Here is a 17,769-nt window from a genome sequence, read left to right on the forward strand (position 1 = left end):
GGCAGGTCTCGCTGTGGCAGGTCAAGGGCAGGGGTCGCCCCTGAGGGTGCGGGCAGCGCTGCGGGCCCCTGTGCCCGCGGGACAGGCGGGGGGGCAGGTGGCAGCCGGGCCTGGGGCCGCTCGGCCCGGGCTGTGCGGGGCGCGCCGGCCGGGAGAGCCGTTGCGGGGTGAGGTCATGCGCCTTCCTCGGGGGTGTCGTGGGGGTTATGTACATCGTTCCCGTCTCCGTATGGGCAGTCACCCGCACGGACAGGCTCTATCGGTTCCGTTTAAAGGACTGTGGGAAGTGTGTGTGCGTGCGCGCATTGCGTGCGTGCGTGTGGACTGCCCAGCACAGGCACCGAGCCACGCACCGCCGCGCCGCCCCAGCCGCCCCTCCCGGCGCGCCCTCTCCGCCCGCCCCGGGGCCGCCTCCCGCTCCGCTCCGCCCCGTGGCGCGGCGGCGTGGGCTCGGTGGCGGGGCCGCAGCCGGAGAGACAGGTGACCTTGGCAGGCAGAGCCGGGCTGCGCCCGCCGCCGCCGGGGAAGCTGGGTGGGGAGACGGCCGAGATGGTGGAGGAGGGCGGCGAGGAGGAGGCGGAGGGGGAGAGCGCGGAGATGCCGGCGGCCGCCGCCGTGCCCGCTCTGCAGCGCTGCAACGGCTTCCTGCCCGGCAAGGAGGCGGCGGGCGAGCGGGCGGCCGAGGCCGAGGCCATGCTGGCGGCGGGCGGCCCGCCCGAGACGCGCCTGTCGCGGCGGCGCCTGGCGGTGCTGGCCGTCTTCAGCTGCTACTCGCTGGTGAACGCTTTCCAGTGGATCCAGTACAGCATCCTCAGCAACGTCTTCGCCGGCTTCTACGGCGTCTCCTTCACGCAGATAGACTGGCTCTCCATGGTCTACATGGTGGCCTACGTGCCGCTGATCCTGCCCGCCACCTGGCTGCTGGATGCCCGCGGCCTGCGCCTCACCGCCCTGCTGGGCGCTGGCCTCAACGGCCTGGGCGCCTGGCTCAAGTGTGCCAGCCTGGCCCCCGGCCGCTACCCCCTCACCCTGGCAGCCCAGGCCGTCTGCGCCGTCGCCCAGGTCTTCATCCTGGGGCTGCCCTCACGCATCGCCTCCGTCTGGTTCGGCCCCACCGAGGTCTCCACCGCCTGCGCCGTGGCGGTGCTGGGCAACCAGGTAGGGGCAGAGGGGCAAGGGAGGCTGGGGGGATGTGGGCCACCTTAGCCTGGTGTGGCGTTGAGTTAAAACTGAGCCGTTTCAAGTGGGGAAATAGCATTCTTCAGGAAAGGGTTATGGGGCAGCGCTGGAGAGAGGAAGAGTGATGGAGGTGATGGTCCATCGCAGCCGGCTGGGCTTTGCAGGACTCTGGCAGTGAGCAGCAGCTCATGCACTTCTGTCAGCCACCTGCAGTACATCGGTTGAGACCCTTTTCAGAAGTCATCCTGCTCTGCTTTCTCTTGCTCTTGCATGAGACATCTTGCCTCTTGCATCACTCATCAGACTGAATCCACCCCCAGGTTGGAGGGGTGTAAAGTACATGAACTTTCACAGAGAGCCCCAGTGTCCCACTTGTGAAGTTTTCTGAGTTTTCTGTAGCGCTGGGGTAGTTCATGTCACTGTGGGCAGCTGTTAACAATCATGCATTTCCTTGAGCTTGCTGGTCCTGGCTGGTTTCAGAGAGCTGGAACAGGTGTATCTGAAAGCACGGGTGAGGATATGATACCGATGGGTTTTTTGTTCCCATAGCCTTGTTCCAGCCCCCTGCTACTGTCCCTGCTTTTTTGTGCCAACAACATGTTAAGATTCCAGTCAACATTGCTGGTGAAGGCTGAGGTCTTAGGTATGGTTTTATTAAGGTAATAGGGGATTTGTTTTTCCTTGGGTGAGTCTAATGATTTTATGTTTGTGCACTTTGGATTATTACAGTGGTAATAGTAACGTTACATATTTACAGTTAGGGTTGCTCATTAGCTCGTACCTGGATGCTGAGGGTTTTACCAATGCTTATCTAAACCAATTTTTTTTTTACATTGAAGTCTTCCAGTGGACAAGTCAGCTGTCCCTTTGGACTGAAGACTTTGGGAGTTGTTTGTTGGTTGTTTTAGCAGTTGAGCAAAAATGTTGCATCTATGACCTGGAATCAGGTTAAAGGTTTCTTTGGCAGCTAAATCCACTCTTTCAGACACGCACCAGTCATCCCAATAGCAAGGAGTTACTGAGACTTCAGTTCCACAGTACAGTGCCAAGGATGCAACTTGGAGTCTGAAACTGGTGCTTTGCTCAGATGCTGAGATGGGGGAGTTGGAGCGGTGCAGGACAGAAGCAGGTGTGCAGGGGCTGTGCAGGTAGGAACCATGAGAAAGATGGGCAAGGAGAACTGGAGCAGAGATGTAAAAACCCCAAACCTTAGTTCTGGAGCATATTCCCTTCCAGAAGCTAGGACAGATCTTGATGTGCTGACATGCTTGATGGTCCTCTGCCAGGGAAACACCTGTGAAACGCACTGACAAAGGTGCATTTCATCTCCCTGTGGCAGCCCTTCACAAAGGATAATGGCTTATTCTGTAGCTCTGTGGTACCCTGCTGGCTCAGAGCTTCGTGCTGTGTAGGTCTTAATATCCCAGTCCTGCTTGTGTCTCGTGGTGTCAAACAACAGAATTTCTCTGTCCTCAGTTTTTACTTTCTTAAAAAAAAAAGCACTCTAGAAAGCTAGATTGAAAAGGGCGTGAAACACCAAATTAGGCCTCAGAAGTTGGAGGTAATGTTGTCTGTGTATCCCAATGCAGTTCACTCCTGCATACACATTACAATACAGTCGCACTGTAATTGGTTAATTGCACAACGTAACAGAATGAAGTTGCTATAACTAACTGGGCTGTTGGTCAGCCAGTTTCTTGTCAGGTACTTTGCATAACTTCATCGCTACAGCAAACAGGGCTGGGACCGCACAAAGGGGAGGGACAGAGTATTTATCGAAAGTCAGATCGCACCCATTATCTCTTGAGATGCTGATCATTTGCAGTTGAAACACAAATCACTGGGAATGCAGTGATGTACCCGTCAAGGGTTATTTCCACAAGTATTCAGCATCTCAAACTGGGCATACCAGATCTCTATCCTTCTGGCCTTAGCCTCTCTGGGTGTAAAAGGTGAAAAATGGTATCGCGTGACTTTCTTGGAATATTGTGGGCACTGTGTAGGCTCACTCTGGGGGAGGAAAAAACATATCTAAAGTAAAAGAGTAATTGTGTGCTCAGTTCATGTTTGTTAGGGTTCATATACTGAAGGGTGAGAATAAAAAGACAAATTCTTCAGGTGAGCACTGGATTCAGTGTAAAACTGATGGTTTTTGCAGGGAAAAAAAAAAAAAAAGGCAGTGAAAGCTGCGTTGGGCATACACACAAAGGGCACTTTGTATCCACATTGGCACACCTTTGTGTTGAGTGGTTTCCGAGTGTTGGACTTGCTACTCTTAACAGTCTTTGGTGCTTTTTTTTAAAAATCTTTTACCTGAAATAGATGCAGGGGTTTTTAGTTTAAAAAAATAACATTTTTCTAACACTTTAAAATGCAGTTTAGTTTTGGAGGAGCAGCAGAGAGAAATTAGAGAGTAGTCCAAGACTCTTGTTCCTTCATAGTTTTTTTCTTTTTCTATCTATCTCTACGCACTAAAAATTTCAGTTCTTGGTTTTTGTCTCTTTTTCATACAAAATCAGTTGCTACGTTGGAATTGACTCCAGATACAAACAGATTACTACTATATTGTGTGATTCTCCTTTGTTTCCTCAGCAATAATGGCAGATGTAGGTTTTGGTTTTGTGTTTGTTGATAAGGATGCTCCTTTTCTCTTGCTCTTCTTTGCTTTATCAGTTCTGCAATAAACCTTGCTTGTCAGTCTGTTACTGTAGTGGCAGGATCGTGACATCGAGAGGAGTGTTTCTAAAGAGTAGCTGGAATGTTCTAGGCATTCAGTTGCAGTATTTATGGACACGCACAGTGTTTTGCTGTGAAAGATTCTTCTGAAAAAAAATCCTTAATGCTTAGTTGTTAAATGTGTTATATACTAGGTATAGTATTGTAGTTTAATTCAGAAGTAGAAAGGTTAAAACCTGAATTATGGAAGATGTGAAAGAGGGGAGCTTTAGATTAGATATAAGGAAGAAATTCTTCACTGTGAGGCTGGTGAGGCACTGGAACGAGTTGCCCAGAGCAGCTGTGGATGCCCCATCCCTGGAAGTGTTCAGGGCCAGGTTGGATGGGGCTTTGAGCAGCCTGGTCTAGTGGAAGGTGCCCCTGCCCGTGGCAGGGGGTTGGTACAGGTGGTCTTCAAGGTTCCTTCCAACCCAAACCGTTCTATGATTCTATGACCTGACTGTGAAATGCCATTGACAGCAAATGGCTCAGAAGTATAATACTAAAGGAACATGTTTCCTTCATAGTTTTATTAATACTTATTATGATACAAATTCAGAATTCTACCTGGTAAGGATTTTCTTTTCTGTTAATTTTTATGTTCACAGGAAAATGATTTTGGGTTTTCTTTTCTTGCTTTGCAGCTTGGCACTGCGATTGGCTTTTTGTTGCCGCCTGTTTTGGTTCCAAATACGCCTGACGATATTGATCTAATGGCACATAACATCAGCATCATGTTCTACGGCACAGCAATAGTTTCCACGCTTTTGTTCTTCTTAACAGGGGTTGGTAAGTGTGCTGTTCTTGCAATTTAAACGGTGACTGTAGGGGGTGTTTAGCACATCTCTTAAAGCATCTGGCTTTGCTCAAAGTAGTTGAGATTATGTTTTCTCCAATTTACTTGTGTTCACTTACCTGTTGTGCCAGGGTTAAGTGACAAGTAGTTTACTGTATGTTGCTTCTTCACATGGGGTGACATCTCTCAGAATATTTAGGCAGCTTAGGCTTTTTGCTAGAAAAACCTTATGATACAATTTGAATTCTCTCTGTTAACCTTAACATTCAGACACTAGTGTGTAGTGTCTAGACACATTGCAGATGAAGTCTGTCTGTGACTCTTAAGTTGGTAGCAATCAGCTGTGACCAAATAGCTAGCACGCCCTTTGTGGCTGTGACTTGATTCTTCCATGAGGACATCTAGAACATTTTTTTCATGGAAGTGTTAAAAAAAAGTTAATATTCTGAAATTCATCAAGCTGAAACACTTCAAAAAGAAAAAGCATTAGTCTGATAAAGACAAATCAAAATTGTTCCTCCTTCTTTTTCCCCAGTGTTTGAAGAAAAGCCAAAATACCCTCCTAGTCACTCTCAAGCAGTCCTGCAAACTATGCCTCCTGAGGATTATTCCTACAAGCAGTCGATTATTAACTTGTTCAAAAATGCTCCATTTGTACTTTTGCTGATCAGTTACGGTGAGTGGTGCTGTCTGGCTGTAGTCTGGCAGAACAGTTCAAATGTGTGCTAAAAGTACATCGTATTTTAGTTGTGGTTTTTTTTATGGGGAAGGGAGGGTCAAACTTTTACTTACTCAGCAGCCAATGCTGGAAAATCCGGCAGGATTCAAAATACCATTTAAAGGCCTGGTGAAGAGATTTTACTTGGCAGATAAAAAGTTTTGCCTCTAACGTGAGTCTTAAATATCAGAAGATTAACTCTAGGGTAGCAGATCTGTGTGTGTACCCCTGGAATGACTGAAGCTTTTCTTTTGGTACTGCAGGTATTATGACTGGGGCATTTTATTCTGTCTCCACGTTATTAAACCAGATGATAGTAACTCATTATGAGGTAAGTTTCTTGGATCTTCTTTGGGTGGGTTTTTTTTTGTGTGTTTTGTTTTGGTTTTGTTTTTTTAACTGTACATTTGCAGAGGTGATGTTCATTATTATGAAGGTGCTATGTGTGCTCGGACATTTGGTTTCCTTTATACCCCCCTACAGTTTCTTGCACCATACAGCTGTGGGAGTCATAGGAATGTTTGTTTGCGCTTATGACTGCCAAGAGGTCTGAACTTGACTCTGAGTGGAAGCGAGTTATTAATGAGCACCATATAAATATTTGTTGAAAGGGAGAAGAAGTGAACGCTGGGAGAATTGGCTTGACACTGGTGGTGGCAGGAATGGTGGGTTCGATTATTTGTGGTTTGTGGCTGGATTACACTAAAACATACAAGTAAGTGTGGGTAGGCATGTATGGGGTTAGGGGTAGGAGAGCGGTGCTATTGCATTAGAAAAATACTGCGACGTAAGGGCTGAAGTGAACTGAAGATAAAGTGCAGTTCATCCGTGATCTTTTAGTGGCCTTGATGGAGACTAGTTTCTGAGGCTACAGCAAAAGCTTGAAACTCTTACTGGTTCTTGGCCCAAAGAAATGAGAGAAGAGAATGCAAAGATACGAAGGGGTTTTCCATCTACTCCTATCTCTTCAGGAGTGTAAGGCTAACAAGGAAAGCACTTTATATCCTACATACAGTGGCTGGGTGGCCCAGTGGACTCCTTCTCCTAGGAAAGCATAAAGGTTCAAAACTTACTCTGCATTGTTTTGTAAAACAGGCAGTTGGTGGATTCTCATTTTTTTAATTCTAATCCTGGTCCTATTAGTAAGCATAACATTGCGTTAATTCAGGGGATGACCGTGGAGTAGAACTCTGTTCTGGGGTAGGAGCTTCTGGGTCTATCACCCATGGTGTGGTGCCCCTCAGCAGTGCTTCTTGTGCTGGGGTAGTTCTCCCCTGTGACTCTTAGTACATTAAGGGCAAGAGCTCTAGAAACCTAATGGACGTTAATGCTGTAGATAGGCTTTGGTTTTGCTAGTGTGTTGGCTTATAAGTGATGTGTGCTTTAATATTTTGGATGATATCCTTTATTCCAGACTTCAAATAAATAGAACAATGTAATGAGATTTGTTTGACTTGCCTCTTAGGCTGACTTTTATTGCTACTGGTGTTCCATTTGGCTGCACATGTATTGCAAAATGGGCAGCACTTCAGAATGGCCAAGAGGTGCAGTATAGTGGAGAACTAAAATAGTCTTAAGGTAACAGTATCTCCTGTGGTTGTCCACTCTTTTAAAGAGTCTGAGTAAGTGTCTGTAGCCTTGAGTGAAGCAGTCGTATAACCAAGGCAATAGTTTGGGAAGAGATACATTCTCATTACATGATACATTTGAGTCAGAATTACACAAAGCAAATTCTATAGCTGTAGAATGTCAGTTTTTAGGGAGTAAGTAATGTCTATGTTACTCTTCCATGCTTCAGCAGTGTGCTATGACCTTATGTTAACAGTGTTAATTGTTTTCCTTTTTTTTTGGTTGGGTTGCAGGCAAACTACTTTGATTGTTTACATTCTCTCATTCATTGGGTTGCTTGTATTTACTTTCACCCTGGACCTCGGATACCTTATAGTAGTGTTCGTGACTGGAGGAGTACTTGGGTGAGCACTTAAAGAGGACTGGAAGAGTTACTTCAGTTCTGTTCAGAAACAATATTTAACTGTTTTAACTAAATGATTCTATGTGTATTCTGTCACCATGCTCTCAACCTATGCCTATAGCTCACAGTACAGATAGGGTTTACTAGAGTTTTATCTTGTTACATCAGAATAAATATAAAAGTAACTGACTTTCCAGTGAATTCCATTTAAGATTTTAATGGACCTAACAGAAGTCTATATGTGATCAGTTTGTTTGGTTCGAATTCAAAAAGTTGTCTGCAGTAAAGCTGAATCTTTCTGTTGACCAGTTCATAAATGATTAGGGTTTGACTGAGCAAATCTAGGAAGGCTGGCTTCTGTGCATTTTTATTAATCTATGTTTTGATAACCCAAGCAACATGCTGGATGCTTTGTTTGCTCAGAAGAGCATGAGCATTTCTCATAGATATGTAATCTAAAAGCCCCAAAAGGTGCTTGGGGAATAGTGCTGTATCGAGACACAGCAGTCAAGGTAGAGCCGGAAATGTCTGGATAGTTTCAGTTTAATGACTAATCAATCAACCAACCTCAACTGCATTAAATCCCTGCTCTTTCTGTCACCTATCGGTCGCCTCAGCTTCTTCCACAGCACTTGCTAGCAGACATTCCAGTGTCCAGCCTCTCTCTCTACTGATGGTCTCCTTTTGTCCTCCAGCATGGATCTTTGGGCTGATCAAAGGATGGTGTTTGTGTATGTCTTTCATTTTGAAAGTAATTGGCTTCAGTTATGGAATGTTTTGTGGACTGGTCAGAGAGGGTTGTTTAATATATAAGGAGTGGAGTGCAGGTTATTATGAGAAACAGGACAAATATGTTAAAACATCTTTGTCCAAAACAGAGAGACGTATAGCTAAAATGGTTGGGTGAGGTCAGGGGAATGAAGCAGGCAAAACAAGTATTGGATCATGTTAGGTCTTGAAAACAGACAGTTAAGAGTACCAGCTAATTCCTAATACCATGTGTTTACATTTGATTTTCTTAGCTGTAGTAATAGATGAAGGCCACACCTGTCACCCTCTTACTCTTATCTTCAACAGGTTCTTCATGACTGGCTATCTCCCACTTGGGTTTGAATTCGCTGTGGAAATTACATACCCAGAATCTGAAGGCACTTCCTCCGGTCTCCTTAATGCATCAGCACAGGTTATATCATCTTATTTCTTCAAGTGAAGTAATGGTCAGGAAAGCCACTCTGCTCAAATCTAAGGTGGCTTTCTCAAACTTGGCTGCTAAGTCTCTGTCATGTTGCTGTAGCCTTAATTTTTTAATCTGGTTATTTTAAGATGTGACCTGAAACTTTGCAAGGTAAAGTGATGACTGTTTTCAATGTGATCCTGATGAAATGATTTGTTTGTTTATAGATATTTGGAATTGTCTTCACGCTTGTTCAAGGAAAGCTCACAACAGACTACAGTCCTCGTGCAGGAAACCTCTTTCTTTGTGCTTGGATTTTTGTGGGCATTATCTTAACAGGTAATTAATCAGAAATGTAAGTAATGAGTTCTCTTTAATGTAAAAATGTGGAAGCTTTTTTGAGATAGTGAATTTCTGGGTAGTTTTTAGATGTCTCAGACATCTGGGATTTAAATATGTGGCTTTCTGTCTGGACTGACAAAAGTTATAAATGCAGGCAGGGTTTGATTGAAAGGGTTTTTTTTGCTTTGTTTTTCACTTCAAATAATTGCTGTGTGCACACCCTTTGTTTAAAGGATAATATTGCTGATATATGGACAGCCATCTGTCGCCATGTCTTGAATTCGAGGCAGATGTCTGTCTCCAGAGTAGGATAATAAATGTAAACAAATACATAAATGGAGACAGTTTGCAGTTTTCCAAATGCAAGAAACTGCTGATGTGTTCCTGAACTGTACCTGTGACTTACGCTGATACTTACAAATGTACTGAAAGTGCTAAAATAAGCTTTGCTTTATGCACTCATGGTTTAAAAGCTTTTATTGTAGTTTTCTGCATGTGCTTTGTGAGGAGCGAGTTCCAATTGTCAGTAAGTTCAAATTGTGAAAGACCGAACACAGGTATTTTAATATGTGCTGAAAGCAGCTTCCATGTGCTTGCACTGTGTGTTTCCCTTGAAATGCATGTCATTGCAAAGTTGTGAACCAGCTTTCTTTTTACATTTTTGTTTCAGCCTTAATAAAATCAGAATTGCGAAGACACAATGTGAATTCAGGGATTATGAATTTGGATGTTAAAGCTGTAAGTGCTGACTCTCTTACCATGATTGTGTTACTGTACTTGAATGCTTGGCTTCTATTGGCATAATAATATTAACAGCAAAAGACAATTGACCAAATCTTATGATTGTTTCCATGCTGTTTTGGAACAACAGAACCACATGGGATGGTACCCTCAGGTATCTGTTTCTCCCCTTAGCTCCCATGAAAAAAACTAAAAGACTTCTGCTCTCAGATTTTCTTGAATTTTAAGTGGCTAATATTAATCTCTGCTTTTACTGCTTGAATCTTGCTTTTTCATATTTGCAGGTAGCATTGTAAATTGTAAAGCCTTTTTGTGTATTGGGTTAGGAGGCTGTGCTATAGATGACATATTTTATTTAAAATACCTGAAGTCCTTTTAGGTGAAGTCAGTGTCTGGTGAACAGAAGTCATGCTGCAGTTTCTATCCTGTGTACATGAAGAGCTGGGTCTCCTCTTCTGCTGAGCACCCTCTCAATTTAAACAGTGAGCACAGCATTTTCAGCTGTTCAGGCGGTTCCAAGACTGTTTCAGCAGCTTTTCCAAATTGTCACCGTTACCTGTAGAAATAAGGCTGTCAGTGGAAACATTTTTTCAGTGCTGTGGGTTTTTTGATCATTTGGATTAAGATAATGAAACTGCTTTTTGGAGTTGGGTATTGCAAGATCCTCTGTCAGGCTTCTTTTTATGTGTAGGTGTCTTGCTTTTGATCATCTGTGATCAAGTGCACACTGTTACTGTCTGCATAACGTTCAGAAACTTCCAAGTTGGTGCTATATGAGCTAACTTGAACCTGAAACCTCTGCAGCTGGGCGTCCTGTAGCTTTACCAGCCTGGGTCGGGGCTGTCTTGGGGATGTACATGCTGACTATAGGCAGTGGCCCATGACTTATTAGCCAGGGTGTAACAGAAGCCAGGAGTCCTTGCCCTGTTATTACCATAAATAGAGAGCTGCCTGTGTTAATAAGGTACAACAGCACTTTGATACCAAACCTTGATCAGCAAGATTCTGCTGTGTTTAAATGTATTGAAGAAAAAAACCTGAAAGTTATTCTCTAGATGATAAATATCTATATGCAGTAAATACATACTTTAGAGTTACACTAAGAAACTCAATTCTGTAGGGTTTTTTTGTTGGGTTTTTTTGTTTGTTTTTTTTTTCATTACAGAAGGTAAAGGAAAATAAGGCTTTCTATAAATGCCTGATTTTGCTAATTAATTATTAGGTTAGACTCCAATAGTGTATGCAATTACCCAGGAATACTGAGGTTGAGAATAGCTTCTGTTGAATAACAGCTTAATTCCCGGGTTTTTTTTCCCCCTCTCCAGGTACCAGTTGACAGTCCTGTAGAACCTGAAAGTACTACATTAAAAATTCAGTCAGCTTTATAAAGCTGAAAGAAGGTGACTTGGAAACGCACAAGCTTGGTTGGATACTGAACAACATCAATTAGCGTAATCACTGGATTTGTGTGTATGAGTAGTAAAATGTGTTTGGTGATATTTGTGATAGTTGTGCAGTGGACACTGTGAAGATGCTCAGTTCCTTTTGTCCAAGATGCAAACAATTCACCTTTGTATGGAGTATTTATTTTACCAGTTTTTGAGTTTTGCAGTTTCATTAGTAAAGAACTGTGTGAATATTCTCCACGCTAGGGAGACGTGTACATTCAGGATGCGTACTTCAAAAAATCTGGAATCCTGAAGTACAGTTATCATGATCAGAAGTATCTAATCTTCTTTTCTTGTTCAGTCTTTGCTAGTGCATTTGAAAAGTCAGAGTAGGTAGCTGTACAGCTGGAGGATGTGCACAAGTTCCTTTTTTTTTTTTTTTTTTTTTTTAAATGTATCTGTATTTTTAATATAAGCCATTGGTTCCTTCTGGGAAACTGTCTATAGCACAATACTGAAAACAAGAGATGACTGCAAATGTGTGTGGTTCATACTGGCATCTGAAATTTCTCTTGCCTTGAAACTTCTTGATAGATATCAGAGGGCAGATAAGAGAAAACACTGTCTTACAGATTCATTATAACATTTCTGGGGAGATTTAAAGACTTTTCCACTAGATAAACTGAAGAAAAAATTTTCTTATTAAATATAGTAAAAAGGAGAGGAAAGGCCTTTGATATCTCTCCTGTGAAGTATTTATAGGCAATGGAACACTACCGCACAGGTTGCCTCCACAGGATATTTTGAGTGCTTTCTCAGTTAAAGTGAGAGGAGTACGTGTTTACAAAGAGCTGGTGCCTTTACTTTGTAAAGATCCTTGCCTCATCTTGGGTTTAATCAGTGCTGCTGAAGAAATTCCATTTTGTGTGTTAAACCTCTGAATATTTGTTCTATCCTTTTTTGCATTTATTTGTCTGCTTTGTGAGTTGTATCATTTGTCCTGTGAAATTTTTGTGCTCATATAACTTAATGTCTTTTGCAGTTTGTTAAAAGCTGTAAGGATGACTGAAAGGAAAATAGTGACGTTTCACTTTGATGAAATATTTGCTGTTTATATTGTCCTTCTTAGCTACAAAAGGAGCAGACTTCATTAACACTCACTTGGTGTTACTACATTTATATGAATTTGGGATGTGGATTTCTCACTGCAGTGCTTCTGAAAATACTCTCCTTTACCCTGTGCTCTATCTACATCTACAGAACCGATGGCACTACAGTAATACTGAGGCCCTACTATTAATGAAAGTGTCAGACCTGAGTTAGTGGACTTTTTGCAAACATTTCAGTTTTTGCAGTCTTTAAGCTCAGCCTGCAGGTTCAGTACCATCAGTGATGCCGTCTCTTTGAGTTCCCACAGATGTAGTGCCATCCAGAAGGTGGAACCCTACTCGAAGTTTTCCATGGATTGTTACAGTTGGGCGTGGGGAACTTTTTAACTCCAAAATAATTTTCAATATGAAAAGTATCATTAAATAGTTTTCTTTCTCTTGTTTCACTGTAGATTTAGAGAATCCTTTTCTATGAGAAAGAACCTTGTAAAGTTAGCTTTCTAAACTTAGCCTCTAAACTTGATGATCTTGATTTAACATTTTTTATGATAAATGCATCAGACATGGGAAGGCTGAATGGCAATATGCCTGTCAGGATAAGCTAAGCATGCTTGGAACACTCACCTTTCCAAAAAGGATCTATGTCTCTTTGTCAGGTCCAGTGCTACAGAGAAAATGGGCAGATCTTGCTGCTCCTGGAGAGGCCAGGTCGGTGGGAAGAGTCCCCTGGTGAGGTAGCTGAATATAGGAAAAGTAACTCATACATATTCAAACAGCAGGCAAGAGTATAGGAGTGGAAGTAGAGATGCTTTCATTATGTCAGTTCTTTACATTTAATGACTTGCTTTGATATAAGCTGCCCCATGATGGGATGTATACGTTTTCAGCCTGAGTGAGCAAAGTGAAAGTTTGTGCCTTTTGGTATCTGTGGGTGGGTTTTCCCTTTGCAAAAATGGTAATAATGTGTGCCAAAATATATACGTTCTTCAGCAAGATACAGATTCAGTAAATATTTGTGTTCATGGCCAGTGGTTGCTTTAGACTTACACTGTTGCAATATCTTAACGAGATAATATTTTTGCAGTTTTGGAGAAGTGTTTTCAAATGTCCAGTAGAAGGTCTTTGGCAGTATTCAGAATGCTTTCCAAGACGTCCAGTACACACTATTCAAGGTCAAAGATTGAACTTTTTTCTTCTAATTCCTTTCTTCACTACTCGTTTCCAGTCTCTTTAGTTATGTTCAGCCAATTATTGAAAAAATACTCTAGCCCTTCTGGCTCCTTGTGTTTGTTATCTTCTGCCAAATTACTTGGCTACCCTCTGAAAAGGTCCAAACAAGATTTTGGCATGCTGCAAAACCTGCTGGGTCCCTTGAAAGAAAATATTCCGAATAATGAAGGCTTAATTGCATCCTGGATTTGATACTCCCCCTCTAAAAGGAGCTTGAAAGTTGGAAACCTGTGAGCTATTTCTAAGTATTTAAATAAAAGGCCGAGCAGCAAACTAAAGAGCAAATAAAGAACAAACCAGTATTTTATGCAATAATCTTACCTGTCTGTCAAGACACTGAGGTTCTAGCTCATGGCAGAAATAGATTTGGGGTAGTTGGGGCATTGATTTTTCTGCTTTTAATTTTTGTTTTTTAAACAAACAACATCCACCCAATCAAACGTCCATCTGGAATTGGAAATAGGGTTTCTGTCGTGTCAGCTCTACATCTCAACTATGAGAGGATGGAGTAGGAAAGTGAGAAGAGGCATCTCAAGTCCCATGCATCAGCTTTTGCTTTTCAATATGCTTTTCCTTGAAGAGCTTCAAGAGAACTGTAGAGGATGCAAGAGAACTCATGTCATGGTGAGCAAGGGGGCTGCCCCCAGGTTCCCAGGGGCCCACCAGCATGTGTAATTGCTAACTTACAGCTACAAGATTCAAAGATGAGCCTTTAAAATAACTCTTCATTTGTTTCTTCCAGACCATTTTAAACTTTTGCTAACTTCAGTGGGAGAGACCCAGAGAACATTGACCCATTTTCATTTAGGACTCCTAACATGTCCTTAAAATACTCGTTTCTTTTGGCTGGGTGTGAAAATACCAGACCTGTCAGGCATAGTCTGGAACTGCTGCCATCAGGAGCTTTCTTCTTCAGCTTGGTAGATAAGTCCTTCAGAGCATTTATTTTGTAGATGAGTGCTTGTCTTTAATAACATCTCTTTCTATTGCTGAATGCCTATGTTTTACAAGGAAGAATGAGCAAGGGAAGGAGTGGAAAGAATACCTAGGATTCATTTCACGTTAATAGAGCTTTCCTAACTTCATCCTCTTGGACATCTTTTTTGTTCAAGACAGTCTGTTGTTTCAGAGACAATCACTGGAGTGTGTAATTAGAGATGCCAGCCCATGTTGCCTAATGAAAAAATGCTTTTTGAGAAATATTTGGACTATCTTGTGTGTCTACAACCAAGTGAAGTTGGGTTAAGCTGTAAGAATTTATTGCTTTTGTTTTCTATTTTGTGAACTCATGAGTTTTCCTGCGTGAATGGGAACTTGACCTTTTGGGTTGCTGTCTTTCAATACGTGTATGTATCACCTTAAGTGTTATAGGCTACTAATGATGCACAGATGGCAAGCTAAGTTATTGTATTGCAGGTGATTTCCCCCTCCACCATTCAGTCTGAAGTCTGTGAGGAGAGGGGATGTTAACGCATGAACTAGAATGAATTCAGCAAAAAATATTCCTAAGAAATGTATTTCCATGTCAAGACCCATGTTATTTACTGCTCATGTCTTGGTTCTTCTCATGAAGAGAGCAAATATTTTTTCTGTAATATTTTGGTTTTGTTAGTGTCCCATTCTTTTTTTCAAGAGACAATTAAAATTCCTTATGAATATTCTCGGATTGCAATATTGTATGTATGTGTATATGTGGGTGGCATTATTCCTTACCATTATGTGTTACTAATAAAGTGTATAACGTGTAACTTGATTGGAGATAAGATTACCATTTTTGACAGCTGCTGATACAACTGATGGTCTAAAAATGATTCATTTTTTTCCTTAGAAGCTGCCATTTAATGTAGGAAAAATCTATAAGTGAATGATACACTGTGTCATTAATAAACATGTATTCATGCTTATATGCAGAGTGCATGTACGCAGGGTATATAAATGTATTGTACACAGGAGTATTGACTTACAGAGAAATTTTCTCAGGGCATCTAATTAAATTATTAGCATCATTAGTTGAGTTGCACTGCTCTAGCACAGTGATTTCTCCTCCTTTGCTTTGGAAAAGATCTTTGAGGAAAAGAAAGTGCTGTTAACTTCTAAAGCAGAGCAATCCAAAGGCAGCTCCTTAAGGGTAGTGCAAATATTATTTTAATGAAGCACCCAGCTGTGGATTATCTGGGGACAGAGGGTAGGATAACTTCTTAGAGAGGATGGAATGAGACATTACATTCAGTTATGGCCCAACTTTTATTTCTAAAACCAGAGTGGTCTTCAGTGGAAGCACAGAAGGACCCTTGTGAACACTGCAAGAGTTCGGTCACTCACCCTCAGGCGTTAAGCCCAGCACGTCAGCTGGGAGCTGGGTAAGTTGGAGGAACCTGCTTCAAAGAAAGCAGAATCGCTGTAAGAAAATGCTCTGGGTTTTGGTGGTGTTTTTCAATCTCCCTTCTCCACAAAACTGGGATTATCTCTAAGGTATTTTTCTGTAAGAGATTCTTCACAGAAAGAGGTTGCAGGTGCTGCCGAGCACAGGACACGCAAGCCTTTTGTCATAAAACAACACTAACATCCAGTTCAACACTGGGTTGCACTTTCTTTATTTTACAACCGGGACTACAGGGCGGTATTCCTCTTGCAGTATTTCTATGAGAGCTGCAGGTTATATCCCCGTTCACCTCTGTAATTTAAACATTCCCGCATCTAGGAAGGAACAATCACAGCAAATTACTATTGCCTTAAAGTTTGTGGGGCTTTGGTTGTTTGTTTGATATTTTTTTTTTTTTTTTTTGGAAGCTGCTCAGGCTTTCTTGAAAGAAAACATTAGAAACCTCATCAGGTAAGTGGGAGATGTTACACCATCCTAACTATGATTAGTCAGATAATTGATTCTATAGTTGGGAGGAGGTCCTATGTATCCAAAGTTAATGGGTGTTACCGCTGCCAGAAAGTGATTCGGTTTGTGCATGGACAAATAGGCAGGTGCCTAACAGTTCAGCTGCTTCCTAGGCTGGGAAAGGTTTTTGGAAGCTTGTTGGATTTCCTTCTGGCTGTGCTTCACAATGAGCTAGCCTTATCTGACTGTGTTCTAAATCAATATTTACATCTTGAATTAAACAATATCTTCCAGAAGACAAAACAATAACATCCTGAACTTTGTAGAAAGGACTTCATCAGCTATGTTGCGGTAAAAACGAGGCTGAGTACTGGCAATGGTTAGGTGTAGTTACTGATTTGTAATTGGCTAATACCTCCTTAATATCAGTAGTGGTCAAAATTCAGCTTCCAGGGTGCTATTTTCCAGTGTTTTCTCAGTAAAGTGCTTCTGCTTGTAACAATGCTTAGGCCATTAAAAAAAATAAATAATATCTAAAGGGCATTGTCAGCATCATGGCCTTGTGTTACAAGTTCTAGAAACAGACACAAGACCCTGCAAAAGCTATAAACTGCATGCAGATGGAAGACTATCATGAAAACAATTATTTTTAAGAAATTGTGGTTAAAGAATGCCGCCTGTGAGCCCAGAAGTGCTGCTGTTGTGGCTGCAGGTCAGAGTTACCAGCTTTGGAGATGAGGCAGTGAATGTGCATCCCAGTGAGCTGATTCTGGGAAATGGGAAGGTATGATTAGAAGCCAGCTTTTTCCTTGCCTAGATGACTTTGGTGTATAATGTCTGTTTTATCACTGTAATAGCAATTTCTTACTGTTTCGTCTCTTTATATTTTACCTGTATTTGTCTGTGGATGTGGGATGAGACTCGGTCAGTTAAGTAAAATATTTGCATTATTGGACATAGCAGCTGGAAAGAAATGCTTTGCCTGAGTCTTCTTACTCAGAAGTAAGAAGTTCTTAACCTACTGAAGAGAATGGGATCTCTGGATGATAGTTTAGTTCTCTGTCTAGGTGTTCCTTAATGGAGAAATTGCTGTTACCCTAGAAAAGTATTTCAAAAGTTTCTTTCTTCAACTGACTTGTAGGAGAAAAATTGAACTTTAGTTTGATGACCACACATCTGCTTGGCTTTCAAAAATTAGGTAGGGAACTACTAAACCCCAAGGTCTTGGTGAGCAGGCGTGACATAGGGACATCAGGGGCTAACGTTGGTTCTTATAGCACTGTGAAAATTGCTGGGAAAAATCCCAGGGAAGTATTCAAGGCTTCAGAAGTTTTCCTAGCCTGCACTAGGCTGAACCAGAAACTTGCCAATCTCTTTTTTCAGAACGGCACAGTGCTAAGCTTTCTCAGATGCTGATCACTAGTTTGGGTATGGTAGAAGAGGGACTGCAGATGAGTGCAACGTCAGTTATTCTCTAAGAAGTCAAATTGTCCAACCTGCTGCCAAGGGAAAAAGAAATGAAGCTAAGCTATAACTGCAGTTTCTAAGCCTTCGCATACTGTTTTTTCTGTTAAT

General features: G+C 42.1%; 1 protein-coding gene across 2 annotated transcripts; it reads left to right on the top strand.

Annotated features, from left to right (window-relative positions):
- The first annotated feature begins 332 nt into the window (after window positions 1-332).
- On the top strand, window positions 333-15,117 carry FLVCR1 (FLVCR heme transporter 1). 2 transcript variants are annotated; one of them, XR_003555077.2, is made up of 11 exons: window positions 333-1,158; window positions 4,539-4,683; window positions 5,226-5,366; window positions 5,672-5,739; window positions 6,020-6,123; window positions 7,271-7,381; window positions 8,458-8,563; window positions 8,782-8,893; window positions 9,567-9,634; window positions 10,963-13,988; window positions 14,107-15,117. XR_003555077.2 is itself a non-coding variant. In XM_005238784.3 (10 exons), the coding sequence occupies exons 1-10, from the start codon at window positions 550-552 to the stop codon at window positions 11,023-11,025; spliced, it is 1,527 nt and encodes a 508-aa protein (XP_005238841.3). In that variant the 5' UTR covers window positions 333-549; the 3' UTR covers window positions 11,026-15,117. The 2 variants fall into 2 exon arrangements, 1 of the variants encoding a protein (XP_005238841.3); XM_005238784.3 differs by having other exon boundaries at window positions 10,963-15,117.
- Window positions 15,118-17,769: the final 2,652 nt, after the last annotated feature.

The sequence above is a fragment of the Falco peregrinus genome, chromosome 11, assembly GCF_023634155.1.
Source record: "Falco peregrinus isolate bFalPer1 chromosome 11, bFalPer1.pri, whole genome shotgun sequence".
Lineage (NCBI taxonomy): Eukaryota > Metazoa > Chordata > Aves > Falconiformes > Falconidae > Falco > Falco peregrinus.

Bases quoted from the DNA above. Each gene is read 5' to 3' on its own strand.
- FLVCR1 (XM_005238784.3), top strand. From the start codon at position 550: ATGGTGGAGGAGGGCGGCGAGGAGGAGGCGGAGGGGGAGAGCGCGGAG. The intron at 4,684-5,225 runs GTAAGTGTGCTG...CTTTTTCCCCAG, and splicing joins GTTCTTCTTAACAGGGGTTG to TGTTTGAAGAAAAGCCAAAA. The intron at 8,564-8,781 runs GTTATATCATCT...GTTTGTTTATAG, and splicing joins TCCTTAATGCATCAGCACAG to ATATTTGGAATTGTCTTCAC.